General features: G+C 40.6%; 2 protein-coding genes across 7 annotated transcripts in view; one reads left to right on the top strand and one right to left on the bottom strand.

Annotated features, from left to right (window-relative positions):
- The first annotated feature begins 156 nt into the window (after positions 1 to 156).
- On the top strand, positions 157 to 12,920 carry BTD (biotinidase). 4 transcript variants are annotated; one of them, XR_006181783.1, is made up of 5 exons: positions 501 to 660; positions 4,521 to 4,755; positions 6,214 to 6,363; positions 8,505 to 9,872; positions 10,874 to 12,920. XR_006181783.1 is itself a non-coding variant. In XM_042888449.1 (4 exons), the coding sequence occupies exons 2-4, from the start codon at positions 4,525 to 4,527 to the stop codon at positions 9,687 to 9,689; spliced, it is 1,566 nt and encodes a 521-aa protein (XP_042744383.1). In that variant the 5' UTR covers positions 157 to 245; positions 4,521 to 4,524; the 3' UTR covers positions 9,690 to 12,920. The 4 variants fall into 4 exon arrangements, 3 of the variants coding, with proteins under 3 accessions (XP_042744383.1, XP_042744382.1, XP_042744384.1); XM_042888449.1 differs by lacking the exon at positions 501 to 660 and adding an exon at positions 157 to 245 and having other exon boundaries at positions 8,505 to 12,920; XM_042888448.1 differs by having other exon boundaries at positions 8,505 to 12,920.
- A 2,285-nt stretch (positions 12,921 to 15,205) lies between these two features.
- Positions 15,206 to 18,219, bottom strand: part of ANKRD28 (ankyrin repeat domain 28) — a 170,820-nt gene continuing 167,806 nt past the window's right edge. For all 3 annotated transcript variants that reach the window (XM_042888446.1, XM_042888445.1, XM_042888444.1), the window contains one exon: positions 15,206 to 17,228. In XM_042888446.1, coding sequence (XP_042744380.1) covers positions 16,942 to 17,228 — 287 coding nt within the window. In that variant the 3' untranslated portion in view covers positions 15,206 to 16,941. The remainder of the gene's footprint in view (positions 17,229 to 18,219) is intronic.

The following is an 18,219-nucleotide window of genomic DNA, read 5'->3' as shown; positions in this document are numbered from 1 at the left end:
CCAGCCAATGAGGCAGCGGAGGAGGCAGGATTAAAGGAGACGAGTCTCCGCCTCTCACCCAGCGGGCGGGCGGTGAGAGGGCTCCTATTGGCTAGAGCAGGCACCCAATCAGAGGGCGGGAGACGGCCGCCGCCGCGCGCGGCCGTGCCGGCAGGGGGCGACTGCAGCGCGTCGCGTGCGCGACCGTTAAACGGCAGCGCCAAGGGGCGGAGCTGAGCTGTGGCGCGGAGCGGGGCGGAGGACAGGTGGGTTGGGGTGCGGGGCTCCCCGTTGCCGTGCTCGTGGGGAGAAGCGTAGGTAGAGAGCGAGGCCCTGCTTGGCGTGCCCTGCTCACCGCGTAACCGATGCTGCCGGCTTCGTACGGTCCTGCAGTGATGCGGCGTGCGCTGCCGGTGCCGCCGTCCCGGCTTGCTGGGGCCCAGCATGGCAGCGCTGAGTCCGGCCTTGGGTAAAAGGCAAGAAGCCAGAGCGAGGTTACGTAACCTGTTACCTACGGAACGGACGCTTAGCAGGAATGGAAGTGGGAGGCGTGCTTACACCGAGCTGTGACAGCGTTGCGTTGCCAAAAGAAAAACACCATAAAAACACGTAATTAAGTGTTAAGAGATAGCAGGGGATTCAAAATCAGCGGATGGGAGGAGTCAGTGGGGAAAGAAAAAGGTTAGTGGCAGATCGGTCACTTCTTTAGATCCACGTTTGTGTGCTTGTGTAGCTATGTGGAGGCTGCTCTGAAAGTAGTGCCTCCTATTTTACGATGTTGCCCAGTGATGTCAGAGGTGGATGTTGGTGGTATGGCAGCAGAAGTTGAGCTTTCCCACCAATATTCCATTCCATGTTGTTGCCATGTGACAGATGGCAGCACAGGGGCAGCCTGACAGAACAGCATCTGACATGGAAGTGTGGATGAAGTGAAGGTGTGGAATTGAATTCCTCCATGCAGGAAAAATGGCACCTGTTGACACTGATCAGTGCTTGTTGAACATTTTTAGAGACCAACCAGTGGATGCAAGCATGGTGAGGCAGTGCTGGTGTGTTTCAGCAGCAGGTCACTGTAAGTTATTATTCTGTTAACTTCTGTGTCTCAAAGCTTGCTGGGGACACAGATGGACTTGCCTCTACTGGTGGAGACTTTATTCAGCATGGCATGCAGGCTCTTGTTCATCACTGTTGAAAATGCACTGCTTGTGGTGATGACTATGTTGAAAAAAGTGTTTTGTGGTCTTTTTTTTTGTTTGTTTGTTTGTTTCCTAGCTAATAATCTGCTCAAATAATTTTAATGTGCTCTTTGTTGTATGGAAATGAATAGGAGGCATTACTTTTGGAGCAACCTATGCATGAACATCGGCAACATTGAATAACTTGTGAGCATAATTCAACTGAAAAAAATACTCTTATTTCTTAGCAAAGTCAGTACCTTGCCTGGTAGTTATCACTGTTACTACGGCTTACCAGGCATTTGCTGTTATTCACTTAAGAGGACTTGGATGAGTGCTGCTTCACAGTCTGTTAGATTCTTCTAATTATAAAAGTGCTGAGAAGCAGAGTGTACATTGCTTTGCTCTGTGCATAGATCCGTGTGTGTTGAGAGTTGGCAAACTGGTAAGTTTCCAAAGTTGTTGTAGAACTGGTGTCTGGGTGCTGCACTTTCTCACTGTGCTGAGAGTGATGGTTCTGGTAGATTCAATAGAAAAGCATCCCATGCTGTAACCAGGGGAAACATTGTTATGAATTAGCATCTGAACTTAAACAGCAGCCTTCCTACCTTTTGTGTATAGTGCTGTAATGAATATACTGCAACTGCGTGCTGGTAATACTGCTACGAAATAGCTGCAGGTGGGTTTGTAAGGTGATCGTACTGAAGCACAGCTGCCAGGCAAGAGATTGTGTAAATTACAGGAGCGGGGAAAAGAAAGAAAATTATAAAGCATTTTGGGTTATTAATTTTTTTTTTTTTTTTTTTTTTTGAGTTGTGACTCAGGTGAGCTGACAGCTCTGTAGGTCCTAAACAAATTATCCTCTCTTAAGGGAAAGGATTTGTTAGATAGCATAGTGTTTTCCATTAGGGAAATAAAAAATATTTCACCAGGAAGCCTGGAGAATTCTCACTTTTCAGCCATGGTTTATTTTCTGGTTGTTGGAAACATTTGAGATACCGATGTGAACCCCTTCTTTTTTGATGCCCTGTTAATGTTCTGTGTTGGTATGTTTGGCTTATAAGACATATCTAATACACTGCAATTCAATCCTGTGTTCTGAAACTCTGCACGTTTGTCTATTGCTAGTAGAGAAAAATTCTAATTACATCTTAGTTGACAGCTTTGTTAAGGAATGGCTGATGTGAACCCATTCCTGTCTGAAATAGGCATTTTGGCTCTGAAGGGATGTCAGATAGAAAAGATAGTTTTGTCACTGAAGTCCAACAAGGTGTTTATTTTCATTGGCTTCCCTAACAGTGAGAGGCTTTCTCTCTACTACTCCCTGCTACTGCTTTATATGTTTTCTTGCACCTGGGTATTGCTAAATGCTGATCAGATTTCATTAGCAAAGCGGAGAGTTGAGCAGGACAAAGCTGGAGCCTCAGGTTTTGATGTCAGTCCCCCTAAGTACTCCTTTCCTTGAGGAGTGCATTGTAGAATAGCAAGAGGAACTTACTGTACGTCGCTGTCAGAACTATTCATATAAATGGAGTATTCTTAACACAACTGTTTACAGAGATGCCAGTGCTGTATTCTATTTTGATGCTGCTTTAGGTAACTTGAAGTTCACTGCTGAAGTCACGTATATATGGGCACACAGTCAAAGGTCAAGAAAAACAAATGTAAGGTTGAGCTTAGAGGCACTGAATCGCTAAGTCACACCTGGACCCTGACAGGCATTACTGCATACTAGAATGTTTTCGTTACGCAAACAAATCTGTTGCCTAATCACAAAGGTTTTGGTTTCCCTGTCCTACACAGGTTATGTTGCTCTCAAACGAGCTCGTGGAAATTACCAGGTGGTTTAAATTGCAATGTTACTTAGCAGATGCTTTCTGAATGGATTCCTGCACACTTCAAATTGCTCACTGCTGAATACTGGTCAAGTTGGCATTTAGGGAAAAAGAGGGGAAAAAAAAAAAAAACAAACAAAGAAAAACTATACCAATATTGAGGATTGATTATCACCTGCCTTTCATTCTGGAATTGAAGCTAGTGTGCCTGCACTTCCTTTTTTTAAGTAGAAAACTACTTTTGATGTGACATGAATAAGAATAAAAGTGGGAGTAGTTTAAGACTGGTCTCTGTTTCCATTGAACTCCTCCCAGTGAGAGCTAGAGAAAGCTTGTCATATTTGCTCTGGAACAGTCAGGGTGCTGTGGGTCACAAGGATTGAAAAACACAGTATTTTAGCACATTCTTTCCTGGATTAGTGTTACCAAAAAAGAAATACATCTAAAAAGTTGGTAATTGATCTTGAATACTGGAGGCCATCGCTATCTAACATCAGCACATCTCTCCTTCGTGCTCTTTCATCTCTGGTGATATCCAACATTTAAGTTCTTAATGCTACTTAACACGGGTAACAAATACTGAACTCTCATTAATCTTATGTATAAGTACAGGATGCAGTCAGGGTGTCAAAAAGGCTACATGGGGAGCCCATATCGGAGAGGGTGCCCCAGCCTTCCAGGTTGTGTAATTCTTCATTTGTTTCTGCTGCTCAGCCTCTGAAGTTTGGAGCATAAAGGGATTTCTCCAGTGTGTTCTTTTTAAGGAAGCTGCTATTGAGGACTGGGGAATCAAACCAGGTGGGAAAAGAATTAAATCTAAGAAAAGCTCAGTAATGCAATTTTTTTGCATTTTGTTTGGATTCTTGCTTTGTTGTTGTTACCAGAAAGTGTGTTACCTTACCTGTCTGCACTGTGCAGGAGGAATGTGGATCTGAATTGCACTCAGCATTTTTATAGATGTTGGAAAAAAGCCAAATGAATCTATTTATCACTTGTGCAGAGCTAGAATAAAATGAAAATTTGGAATCCATCAGGACAGCCATTCCTGTGATAGAAAAACAGATAAATGCAGTAGTTTCAAATTTTTTTTTGGCAGTTATCTAAATGGTAAAATGGTATATGCTGTTACTTGTCTCCTAAATACCCCGTTCAAGTCATTTTAGGAATTGCTACTTGTAAACCACCACCCTTACCAGCTGGGGGAGGAAGCGCACATTTGTGAGCTGCTTCTAGCTTTTCCCAGAGATATTTTGTTACGTGGTGCAATAGATCTATAGACGAACAAGAACTAAAGGGAGATCAAGCAAGGAGACAGTGCAACTATACGTGTAGCAAAAAGCAGTTAGAATGAAGTTCTGTCAATAAACAGTATGCAAGTCTTTGGTCAGGAATTTGAAAACAACACGCTCAGTTCAAACACTGCAGAGTCTCAGTTACAGACCATATTTAATATTAAATTTAAATTCCTGGCACGAGTTGTCACTGAAGCTCCCCCCTCCCCTCCACACCTGTTTGGGTTTTTTTGCTCTAGATTTATGGCACACGACATGGTGGATCTGTGCTGGAAGCTGTCTGTCTGCTTTTTCTGCTATCAAGTTGTCTCAGGAAGAGTTAAGCAGGAGGCACGTTACGTGGCTGCTGTGTACGAACATGAGTCCATCCTGAGTCCTAACCCAACAGCCCTCACTGATCGACGGTCTGCGCTGGAACTCATGGCCAGAAACCTGGACATCTATGACCAGCAAGTAGCGGCTGCTGCAAGACAGGTAGTGGCTCAGCAGCAGTTGTGTGTGTCCTGTGTATATATACAGTAAGTGCTATTTGGGGATAAGCTTTCACGTTTGTGTTCCCAGGCAACTACAGCCATATTTATATACATAAGTATGATCTGTTTTCTCAGACATTCTGACCTGCCAGCAGCTCTGAAAAAAATGAAGCCAATTAGCAGCTTGTCCGACTTGAGTTATTCCAAGCTTGGAAAAATGTACCTATAGCTATTTAGTATAGGGAAATTAATTTTCTATTTTAATCTGGATACCCAGCTCCTTTCTGTTTTCTTCAATGGAATGTTTTTATTAAAAGATTGTTTTCTGTCTTGGCTTTGGTTTTATTCCAGCACTCTCAATGGAAATTCCTGCATGTTTCTAAATACCAAAGTTTAATGCCTTGGAAATGAATGTTCCACCATTAACAGCTTTGTGGAAGTAAAGTTTTCCATTCCTTTCCCCTTCCCTCCGTGGGCTGGTACTCAGTCTAAATATATTCCGAGGAGAAAGAGTGGTATTTCTGGCAGTTCTTATGCACAGCCTCCTTTCCTCCTGATGAAGTCTCAATGTGGTTCTAGCCCAGAGGAAATAGTCTTTACTGTCCCTATGCAGAGAAGAAATGACTTGCAAGTTACACAAGTTATACAAATCTTTTTTTTTTTTTTTTTTTTTTTTTGTGGAACAGAACAACTACCAGTTTTGCATAACTTCAGGAGGCCTTGCAGTCCAGAAACACGATAGCTATTTTAATGCAGTTCTGTATTTGAGATGACATAAATGATCCCAAAGCACTAGCAAAGGTAGCACATTTGAAGGGACTTGTGAGAAGTCGTGGGGATGTGAGTGCCTGATGCTCTGTCTGATTTAAAAGGCATTAATATTTTTTAATAAGGACAGCTGTCCCATGGTTTTAGGCAGCACCAGCCTAGACCTGCGATGGCTGCATGGCTGCTAAAGCATGTACTGCTTCCATAGTCAAACTGTTTCTGAAAACTACTGCCAGTGCCCTCTCCAACCCTACATACCTAACTGAGGCTGTGCTCAAGTTGTGCTGCACCTTTGATACAGTTGCTGCATATTTGATGCAGATACTGCACCTCTGATAGACCTCATCCACAGATGGCATAGTTCTGGAAACAAGTCTTTAACCTGAATGATAATATTCTCATGACTATTCTATGACTATTTCTCTATTTCAGGAGAATGCAAATAACACCAAATCAGTTATTTCTCAAGGTAAAGTTAGGAGTCAGGTTAAATGAGTTTGTTTCTTAAGCACAGTTACATTTACTATGTTTGTTAAAGAAAGGATGTTTTCAAACAGCATTCAAATCAAAACCTACTTGAGTTACCTTAACTTTCCTTAGCTCTCTTTAGCCAAAACATTGCCTTTTTTTTCATTCCATACTTAGGTTGGTTCTGCTATTCCTACAAAACTTGCCTTTGTTTTACACACAGGGAGCACAGATCATTGTTTTTCCTGAAGATGGAATCCACGGCTTCAACTTCACAAGAAGATCAATTTATCCTTACTTAGACTTTGTTCCGCATTCCGACTCTGTGAAGTGGAATCCATGCAGAGAGAAGTATTTGTTCAGTGACACAGAGGTAAATATAGGAACATTTTCTGTAGAGAAGGGGAATAACTAAAAGCTACATTTGTGCTGCAAGTGCACAAATCTAGTTTTGCTTAGGGAATTAAAAAAGAACTGTAACAACTCCTAGTCACCGGATTGTTTTAATGGACTCTGTTCATGCTGGTTTCATTCCTAGAAAACTTTGGTTAGATATATGGAAGAAGTTCAGCTTGTTTATGAGTCTTAGAATCATAGAATCATAGAATCACTAAGGTTGGAAAAGACCTAAAAGATCACCCAGTCCAACCGTTCACCTATTCCCAATAGCTCCTACTAAACCATGTCCCTCAACACAACATCCAGTCTTTCCTTGAACACCCCCAGGGTCGGTGATTCCACCACCTCCCTGGGCAGTCCATTCCAGTGCCTGACCACCCTTTCTGAAAAGTAATACTTCCTCATGTCCAGCCTGAATCTCCTCTGCCGTAGCTTGAAACCATTCCCCCTGGTCCTATCACTAATGTCTTATTTGTCTTTTAAAGTCTTATTGGCTTTTAAACTCCCTCTCCCCAACCTATGAAAGGGCACTCTAATAAGATACATCACTAGTAGTTTGGGATTTTGACTGTTGTTTTAATAAAACAATATTGTACTATTGTCATTTCTGATGCCTCCTTGTTACTCTGTTTTAATAGTCCAAGCGTTCTGTGGGTGCAATGACTTCAGAACATTCTGACTCATTTAACTGTGTATGAATTGATTTGCTCATGAAACAGGAAAGGACCTGCTATAGTGTAATAGAAGCCACAGTTCAACATAGGTGGTGTGTAATTACAGAGGAGGTGATCTGCAAATTGCAGAAATAGTATTTTCATCTACTTTTCTGGATCTAATGTTAAAGTAACTGCCATGCTTAGGAATACAAGCTATTTATTCCTCTAATGTTAACAGTAATCAATACACTGAAACTAAGTAGTTATTTATATGCCTGCTAAGATAGCAGAGTTTGGGTTTAAACAATGCAGGGGTAAATTCTGACCTACTCTGGCCTATTGGTTGTTACTGCTGATATCATACACAAGCAAGCAAAAGTTCAGTTTGACACTCAGGTCCTTGGTTTGCAGTACTGGAAGGCTCTGGATTTTGTTGCAGTTAACCCAGGTTTAGTACCCTTGCTAATGCTAATGCACATTCTCATTTCAGCATAACTGCAGAAAATCACATCAAAAATGTTCTGAAGCTATAAGTTTTCTATAAACACATAGCTTTACAGGGGTAGCCCACCATTGTGGGAAAAGCTATTAAAAATATCTGCACAGTCTGAGTGAAGGTGGCTGATAGATCTGAATGGTACAGTGCTACGGAGAGAAATCCCAAGTGCTCTGGGCCTCAGAAGCCACTAAACTGTGTTGTTCCTGAGCAATACACTCACCTTCTCAGCAACACTATGTAGTGTAGGAGTGAACCTTGGGAAAATGATTTCAGTTCTAATGAATTATTTGTACTTGTTTAGATTTAGCTTCAAATAGCTGCACTGTGGTGCATCAGGTTGGGCAGTCACACCTTCAAAGAAAATAAATGGCAGTTAATATACAGCTTTCTCTGGGCTGGAGGAAACGTGCCAACAGTACAGCCTGCAAAGTTCAGTATTTCTGTTCTGCAACTGAGCAAAAAGCATTGACATCTCTGCTTCTGGGGGTTGTAGCTAGTAATTTTTAAAAATAAGTTCAGAATAAAAATACTAAAGTAGTTGCAGGAACAAACTGCTGCAGGTGCAAATAATCAGTATCAGAAATCTGCTTTTCTAAAGCTGCACGCACATCAGCTACACTGTCTGCTCAAAGGTTTCAGTTGTCTTACGGTGTTTTAAAGCCACTGATGTTCCAAGCAACGGCTAGAAGCTACTGAAAATTAAAGCCCTTAAAGTGGTGAGATTTATGTATTTACTTACTTTGCAGGAAATAAAAATTAGATAATTTTTTAATTGGTATTTGAAGTACTTTTTGGTCTAGAAAACAATGATTTCCAATATCTTTCATCATAAAGATATCATTATGTTTACGTTTTACAGATAAATTCAAGTGTATATACATTCCAGTTGCAAACAGTAATTTGAAAAGCATTAAGTATATTGCTGAAGTAAAACTTCCTCTCCATTTTCTGGTTCTGTAGGTTCTTCAACGTCTGAGCTGCATGGCACTGAAGAACAAAATATTCCTGGTGGCAAACTTAGGAACTAAGCAACCCTGTGAGCACACAGATCCTCACTGTCCACGTGATGGAAGATACCAGTTCAATACCAACGTGGTGTTCAACGATGCTGGTACACTGGTAGCCACGTACCGTAAACACAATCTGTATTTTGAATATGCTTTTGATACCCCTCCAGAGCCTGACTATCAGCTCTTTGATACCCCTTTTGCTGGCAAGTTTGGTATGTTTACTTGCTTTGACATACTCTTCTTTGAGCCAGCAGTGAATCTAATCAGACAATACAATGTAAAACAGATCGTCTATCCGACTGCCTGGATGAACCAGCTCCCACTCCTGTCTGCTGTAGAATTTCAACAAGCTTTTGCAACAGCTTTCAGTGTCAATATTTTAGCAGCTAATATCCACCACCCTACCCTGGGCATGACAGGGAGTGGCATATACACTCCTGTCAAATCATTTATCTACCACAACATGGACAGTTACGGTGGCAAGCTCATAGTAGCAGAAATTCCCGTCATTAGCACAGATTACAAAACCGATTTGGAGCATAATGAAAGATTCAGAGAGAACGTGCATCATTCATGCACTACTTCTACAAGTACCTCAGGGGATGACCAAGTTTGCTTTACGGAAGGACAGGAGGCCCATGGCAAAGTATCAGAAAAAGGAAACGAACAGTCGCCTCCCCTGTTCTGTGCAGAAATGATGTATGACAATTTTACTTTTGTTCCTGTATGGGCGGAAAAAGGAGAACTTCAGGTTTGTGCCAATACTCTTTGTTGCTACTTAAATTATAAGAGAGATGTTTTAACTGATGAATTATACGCTTTGGGAGTTTTTGACGGGCTCCACACAGTGAATGGCATTTACTACGTCCAGGCCTGTGCATTAGTGAAGTGTGGAGGTCTCAGCTTTAGCACTTGTGGGCAGGAGGTTACACATGCCACTGCTCTGATAGATTTCCAGCTATGGGGAAATATGAGTACTCCTTATATCTTTCCTTTGCTGCTGACGTCTGGTGTTACCTTGGACTTTGCTGATCACATGGGCTGGAAAAACAACCACTATTTCCTAAGCAAAAATAGAACTACTAATGGCCTACTGACAGCTGCTCTGTATGGACGATGGTATGAAAAGGACTAGCACAGATATTTAACTGCATCAGATTTTCAGAGTCTATATCTTACCAGGAACTGTTGAACAGCTGCACTTCAGAATCTTCAGGTATGTTTGTTACACGACTGTCTAATAGATCCTACATTTGAAATGATGACCAAAGAGACTACAAACCAAGCGTGTACCTTGGGAGCTTACGTCTTTCCACAAGTAAGTGAATTGCCTTGCAAGTCTAAAGGCTTGTTACAGTGTGTTTGAGATACCTTATATTAGGAAAATAATCTCATTTCAACTGAATTTGCCTCTTTTAATTTAGTTCTTCCATTCTCTGGGGTTCTGTGGGAGTGGAAATGAAAGAAGTAGAAAACTATTAAAAAGGGAAAAAAAAGTAGGAAAGGGAATGGCATTGATTACACAGATATATGCAAGAAAATAGATGCATATACCTTGAATAGCATCAGGTTCTGATTTCTGGTTAGAGTGCTAAGGTTTTTTCCTTACTCTCACTCCCTTCCCCCGGCTCCCATCTGAAATCTTTACAATTTACTGGCCACTTGCTTGGCTGTTAGCAACCTTAGTGAGTTATTTCTTACTTTTAATAGTAACTAAGCAAGTGTTACCACTGTGAACATCTGTGGAACAACAGTCTGGGAAGGAGTGTATCAACTGCTACACTGAAACACTAGCCTTCAGGAAGGCATAATTTCCATGCTCCTGTGCAAGATGTTTAAATAAAGCTCAACAACGAATCAGCAACTATGTTAGGTACTACTTTAGTACTCTGACTTTCCCATTTTTAAAGAGAAGTCATTGCATGCCTGTTTTGACTTTGAGACAATTCAAACATTGTAAATTCATTCAGTAAGAGCTGTGAAAAGCAGATAATGAATTGTGGGACAGTAGGGTTTCTACATAAACTGCGTGCCAGGTGGCAGTTCCTGCTGTTGAAACACAGCATTCTTTCCACAGCCATAGCTAGATTGGATGCTATAAATACTGTCATGCAACGACAAACTATTACTGCAGTGGAGATGCTTGCAAAAGGATGTTTAAAGGATATTATTTTGGCCTTAAAATTAAAGAAAATAATTTCTTCTGAACCATTACAACTTTGGGGCTCTCATTGGCTGTTATAACTTCATCCGTGTAAGAGCTGTTAAGTAACTGACTAATAAACACAATTGTTCCTTTGGGGCATCCTTGTCTTCCAGGTGCTAAATCTGTTGTCCTAGTTGCTGGGAGGAGCTGTGAACAGATGTGTAATTCTCAGTTTGGCTGAGGCAGTTCCAAAATGTGTTCAAACTCAAAGAACTGCAGCAAGAAGTGTATTATACTGCTCAACAATCTGCTTTGGACAAATCCACTTTCAGGTTTCATAAAGGAAAATAGTCATACCATTTTCTGAAAAAGGGAGGAGCCCTTAGGAAAGCTGAAGGTCACACAGGCAGAAGAAACATACCCATATGGCCATCATTTCCCTTCAATGGATATAAACAGTTTTAGTGAAGCTTCCTAAATGTTTTCTCTCTGGGAGGGAAATCAAAACAGAAAGAGTGGACTTTCTGCCATACAAGAAACAGATCTTAAATCAAGAACAGCTTTAAATCAACAGATTATTTTTAATGTGCTCAGGATGTGGAAGATGTTTGTACTGTGACAAAAGAAACAATGTGAGAAGGAGTAGGGAATGCTGTCTGTGAGGCGTCTTGATACTGCTGAAGAAGATCAGCAAATCAGAAAAGCCCTGGCCAGCTAGGAGTAACAGCACACAAGCCAGAAGTATTAGGGGCTTCTGTATAAGGGATCTGGTGCTGAGTTATCCAGGTAGTTGTGAGGATACTCTGAATATGCTGAAAGCATCTGCCAGAAAATACAGCAAAGAAAGCGTCACGAACAGGACTTTGGAGTTCAGTTCCTGAGAGGCATGTGAACAGGCTCAGAATGTCAGAAACTGGTAATGGAGTGGGACAAGCAGTTCAGAACAAAGATCTTCAGAACACACACAGTTGGTGCAAGCTTGTACAAGTAGACCTTTACAGGGAGATGACTAGATTAAAGTGACTGAGCAGCGAGAGGCTGCTGCAACCACCACAGAACAGAGGTGCAAAGCCTCGTGTGGCTTGGCCCAGCCTTGCCCAGGCTGGGGCCTTTCTTGTAGTATTAATTAATACCCTGGCATCACAGAAAGCCCAAGAGGAGCTTGAATAATGGATGTTTAGCAGGGAAGAGGAGATAAATAAGAGGGAATGAAACATTACATTTTGCTTTAAAACTGTTACAGTGTCTGAGGCTGAGACATCAGTGTCAGTCCTTCCAAGCTGCGATGCAGTGAGAAGAAAAACCTGTACATTTGTCACTGAAAAGGCTTGGAAGCGAGGGCTTCTTTTGTTCCGTTGTGGATTGGAAGAGCTAAATTTCTGATTACTGCTACTGCAATTTTAACTTACAAGAGAATGTAAGGTGTTTTTAAATGTTTAATGATATTAATGAATTTAAGACAGCTTGAAAGATTCCTCAGGTTCCATATTATTCAACCATGTTCACAGTTACATGGTGAAATACTGCAATACTCAGCTTGAAAATTGTTAAAATGCAGTACAGGAAGACAGGGAATTCAGTTTCCCATGGTATACAGTGAGTATGGAAGCACTGATAATTTAGATACTGCTTTGTTTGAAGTAAAGCATCAATGCTACAAAATCGGGATGCCAGGTTGGAAAGAGTTCCATCAGGTGAGAGATGAGTCAAAACAGGAAAAACAAAACCACGCTGCAGTTTGGGGATGTTAGTCAAGGCTAACTTTGTTCCCCAGGGAAAAGAAGCAAGGCATTTTGCTGAGCTTCAGATGACTGAAACAGCTGAAAGAAATACTCTTCCCAATGGCTGAAATCTCAGTTTTTCTTTCAGTAGGTTGGTAAGGATGTGTGGATCACAGTAAGGGCCTGCCTGTAGGGCTGTACATGACAGTTTTCTTAAGAACAACCAGTTGTTTTGACACTTCACATGGATACATCTGGTTCCTTCCTTAACAATCTTCAAAATATATGGATATTATAGTGAGAAGGACAACATGAAAATAAAGCCAAAGCTTCATCTTAACAAGGAAAATGAACAGATCTGTATTACGTCCATATTTAGAATCTCTGGTTTAAGTCTGTAAAGACCAAGGTTTCGTAAATTCTTACCTTGTCCAATTCATGCAGTTGTCACAGCTGCTGACTTATAAAGCGTTTTATTCCTAAACTGGAAGAACTTTTCATCAACTTCTGCAGCATATTAAAGGAAAAGGAAGTTGTCACCAGTCATTAGAGATTATTGCAAGCAGCCATAATTACCAGTTATCTCCTATCTAAGAATTTATATGAATTCACTGGATAAACTTCAAGAATTTCAATACTTGCTGTTTGTCAACTGATCTTAAAATGTACTTAATGGAGTTTAAATACAGATCTATGGAAATGGTGTTCAAAGTACTTGTTAGCACTCGATAAAAGCCATTCACTCCGAAGATAATACTCTGAATCTAGTCTGGATAGTTCAGGGAGTATCATCATCACAGATGAACACTTTTAAAGCAAAAAACACAGCGGCCTTTGCATTGAGAAGTGGCTAAGTACCACCAACAGTCAGAGTGGACAAAGTGGGCAGTGAGGAAACCATTCCTGCGCCTGCAGGCAGGGAACCTTACAGCCCTCCCTCCCTCCCCTCACTGCTGTACACCACCCTGAGCAAAGAGCACGCCCTCCACTTCTGCAGAACTGCTGCTTCTTTTAACATAGCTTTCTGCTTTTAAGATGTGAACCTCACTCTTCCAAATATGGAGTTAGGATTACAAGCTCCCCTGACACATCTGGCACTGTTAAAATGTTTAATTGCATGTTTAGTCGTGGAACTTCTCACAACTATCTGCTCTCAATGGTATTCACTTCTGCTTAGAAGGTTTTACTGAGCTCTCTCAAACTAGAATATAAACAGAAAACGATACCTGGATTATTACAATATTTCTTGCTTTTAAATGGACAGAATCTTTGGGAAGACAGGAAGCTAATTCATTCTTAAAAACATGATTACGGGTCTGAAGAACTTATGAATGTTATCAGTGAGACATAACATAACAGCTTCGGGTTTTTTTAGCACCCTTTTTTCAGATGTTAACTGGAGCAAAATTTTATATGGCTGTTTTGGAGGAATCCAGGTGCTGGATAAGTAATAAGTAGTAAGAAGAAATAATGAAGTAGGAGGCAAGACTTTAGACAATGTTACAAGGAAAAACTTCATTACAGAGGGGTCACTCCTGAAAGAGAGGAAAAAGGACAACAACAAAAAAAAAAAAAAAAAAAAGGAAGAAAAAAGATGAACTCTTGATTGTGTCAGGATCAGGCACACCAACACAGCACTCTATGAAAACAAGTTACTCAGTCCAGTAAGTTCTGTGCTAACTTGGCTTTTTCTACTGCATAACGTTTATCCTGAGAACTGAATAACCCATAAAACACAGCAGCAGCCAGAGTGCACAGAAAGCTGATCAGAGCTGGTTGTTGTCATTACTGAAGTCCCTTCATTTTTTTTTCCCCTAGCATAAAAAGGGTTTATTTTATCCCACTACACTGAATCAGTGATCCAGCTGAGTCCTGCTCTTTTCTGGTGAAAACTCAAGTGGTTGTTTGGATGTAGGGAAAAAAGAAGAGGATGCAGTACCATTCTCTGGAAAGCAGCAGACCTCCATTCAGGTATGAAGATTAAAAAAACCCGAGGACACCGCCTGCAGGCAGTGTTGTTTTACAGAACCAAGGAACCTTCTGTTTCTTGACCTCTCATTAGGAAAGCAGACAAGAGCAGTGAGTTTTTTAAACAAACTTTGTTCCATTTTAGGAATCATTGTCTAGTAGGAGTCCCACTTACCATTTACAAGCACAACTGCTGTCCTGTCCATTAAGTAAATTCATGCAAACAGAGATATCCAGGCTCCCTGGGTAAACTGTAAACGATACACGCAACTCTGAATTCCTAAACAGAGTTAACAACTTGTAGGAAAAATCAAACATCTCAAAAACTTGACAGCTCCACTACAGAAACATCTAACTGTTACCTTCCCAATAGTGCAGGTGCTACTTGCCATTCTGATACAAGTGAGGATGCATGGTTCCATGCTGTTTCAACCCCGCTATTTAGATAGATGGAGTGAATCTCAAGACAGACCAACATGGACCCAAAATGTCGGTCACTCCCACGGAGTACTTTGAGAGACCAGAGGGAAGCAAACAGAGATCACCACCGCCCTGAAGTCATCTAATTCTGTTCCAAGACAAACACTGCATATGCAAACAACAAACACTGGCACAAATGGTTAAGAAAGGGGTACTTAGAAGAAAGCCTAGAGGAGTAATTAGTAATCTAACATTTAGGGTTACCTAAAATTCCAATAGCTCACCTTCCGTTTAGGATTACAAAGCCTTTGGAAAGCAGACCTTATAAATTCTAACAGTTCAATAAAAGAGACTTTGCCATTAGTGCTTAATAGATACAAATAAATTATTCCTTAGTAGAACTCACATTTGGGTTTTATTATATTCCGTAAAATATACAAGAATCTTGAAGTACTGAAAGAGTGCAGGTAAATACAGTATTCAAGCAGTCACTATTTCTATGTACATGCTCATTAATTCTTCAAAAAAACCCACAAAATTATCAAACAGATCAAAATATTGTCCCGTGTTTCCACTTTATGTTCAGAAAACCAGCTGATAATTTACAATATCATAAAGATTTCCAGTTTCACAATACAAAAAGGATAAAAAGGAAATTTGAATCGGTTTGCAGTAATTTATTTGTACTTTACCAGAACACGCAAGGATTCCTTGCACGTACATAAGCCATTTCACTTGAAAAGTAACAGTTGTAGTTAAAGCAGAGCCAAATAAAGTAAATATGCATATTTAACAATGAGACTTCAGCTTGCTTATGTCACTTTTTCATTCTTCAGGCAATTAAAAAAATGCAGTAGTCTGTTATAAATAAAAAAGATAAAAATCTTCAGGTGAGACTGAACTACATTAGGGGACCTGCTTCTGCTGTTCATTTCTAAATGGAGCACAACAAAGATACACAGCTCTTCCCACAGACCAGACACTGTACTTCTTTCTAATAGGGAAATATACTTTTAAATTCACCTCCCCCCGCCCCGGCAACTCCAGGATTCAAAAAAAAAGAAAAAAAAAGAAGTGCTAGGGATTTACAATTCCACCTTCACGTGCAATCTTTTCGGTGTAAGGAGGAGGACCAATCGTTGCAAAGAACTCTCAGTCCCAGTTCTGGGGTTATGGAGACATTTCCATTCTCTTTATGCAGTTTCATAGTTTCTAAGTTACGTATTTTAAATTAAAAAAAAAAAAATCTCAATTCAAACCACCAAAGTTTAACAGTCTAAACCTGTGCAACAATGTCCATTTCCCTCCCCCATCTCCCACCCTTCCCTTGTTTATTACACTGTACATTTTTCACCCTGACTTCACCTTGTTAGCTGGTTTAGTTTTAGTATTAGAAAAGTACGACAAGTTCCATTTTGATGTTGTCAAAAAGAAAAAGAAAACAAAACTTAAACATAAATCTGCTTTCTTTCATGGTACATTTAATAGTGCTGGAAGGTTTTTAGATGGTAAACAAAAAAAAAAGTCAACACTTAAAACCAAATCTAAGCTTCTTTCCCAGAAGTAATTAAGGTTTGGTTAAAACAACTTTTCAAAGAATCTATTCCAGTTTCCACAACAATGTATTTAATTAAAAAACAAAAACAAAAACAACCTTTTAAGTTATTTGGTCCTTTGGCAGTTTGCAGCACAAACAATGCCTACTGTACCAAACGCTTTTATTGCCTTCAAAATGATTTTCGTTTTATTGACAATATTTAAATCTAGTATCCTCTGTGTTGTACAACAGTGTCGTTCATTAACATCAACGAGGGTGCCCAGTCTGCAGAAGTTACTCCTGGCACCAGAAACAGAACGGTAGAACAGTTAAATAAAGCAGTTTTGACATTCTTCAAAGTTTTTTTGCCACGGTTTCCAAGAATTTATTCAAGAATTTCTGCTTCGTCTGCAAAATATGCTCTTAAAAATCCTTCCAGAGTCTCATGGATTTTGTTTTATGCAACCACAATAAAAAGCATCTTCCAAAGGTCGGTCCTCTTTTTGCACTCCAATTCCAACAGCTTTTTTCAAAAGCCCAGATGTGACGACTTCCAGCATTAGGGGTCACTCTTCAGCCCTACGAAATGCAGCGTTCAATAGGTCTCGGAATCTGAGTCATTGAGTTCGTCTTCTTCTGTATAGGGGTAGCCATCCTCCCTGCCAATATTGTTGAAAGTACAGTAAGAGCTATGATCACTCCTCATGATTGGCAAGGAATCGAAGGTGACAGTTTTAGAGGTGTTGGTGTAATGATTAATGGCATTGAACGTAAGGGAAGGCAATGCGCTGCTTGATGAAACGGGCATCATCGTGGCCAGGATGAGCGCGAGGCAATCGGCCACATCCTTGTTGGGTGCACAGGCCAGAGCTGGTGTGTAACCTGGGAGCCGAGAAAAACACAACAACAATGTACAAATTTGCTCAAGGTCGTGTCATCTTTCAGCTGCAAAAACATTTCATTTTACTTAGTTCCACACTGTTTGAAAAGGGCCATAAAATTAAATACATCATAAGGTTTTTTTGTGGGTTTTTTTGTTTTGTTCGTTTGTTTGTTTTTACAGCTTTCAGTTACAAATGCGTCCCAGAAGTCAGAGTTCTTTGGAACAGAGATGTCAGGGTTTTTTAAACAGTCAGATGTTCTCGGCCAACCACAAAGCCTGGTTCTGGAAACGGTGAGGAAGTCAACTGGCCAAGGGGATGGAACTAAGTGCACTCACCAGAGAGTCACTGCAGAAACTACACAACATGAAATATTTCTTCATCCTGAAGCTTCCCTATTGCTGTCCATCACAGCATGAGCACAACCACAGGTGACAGCTAATTCTGCTGAGCAGACAGACTAATGGCCATGTGCATTTGAGAGCCTGAAGTCCCACACTACTCCCACTTCACAGCTTGAAGGTGTACAGCATCTAAGTTACTTGTATGCATTTCGTAATGCACAGCGTTATGGTAAGCCACATGATAGGCTTCTATTCAGATACTTGGAAAGCAAGAAAAATGAGATAATGCTTATTTTACCAGCAAGTATTGCAACCACTAAGGAATCACCTTCATTGCAGAAATGATCCAGGTCAGGTTTTAGGACACGGTTCAGAAATAGTTACCACGAGGTGAAAGCACACTGCACAGAATTTATAAACAGACAGGCCTCTGGTGGAAATTCATTGCGGCTAGGACATAAGCAAACAGCAAGCAAGAGACAGCCTCGACTGAACAGCTCAGAGTCAACAGTGACAGTCTGCAGAAGCAGTGGAAGAAGTGGGTATTTCAGGTGTGTAAGACAATATTCATTCACCTCTGGAACAGAGCATCCCACTTTGTCTTAAAAAAATAAAATTGAAGGTCAACAAAAAAACTTGTTTCTGTAA

This window comes from Lagopus leucura, unplaced genomic scaffold (genome assembly GCF_019238085.1).
Source record: "Lagopus leucura isolate 7727_CA_CO unplaced genomic scaffold, USGS_WTPT01 Super-Scaffold_100157, whole genome shotgun sequence".
NCBI lineage: Eukaryota > Metazoa > Chordata > Aves > Galliformes > Phasianidae > Lagopus > Lagopus leucura.
Note: the sequence above shows the minus strand (reverse complement) of the source record. Positions and strands in the feature narration are given on the sequence as shown.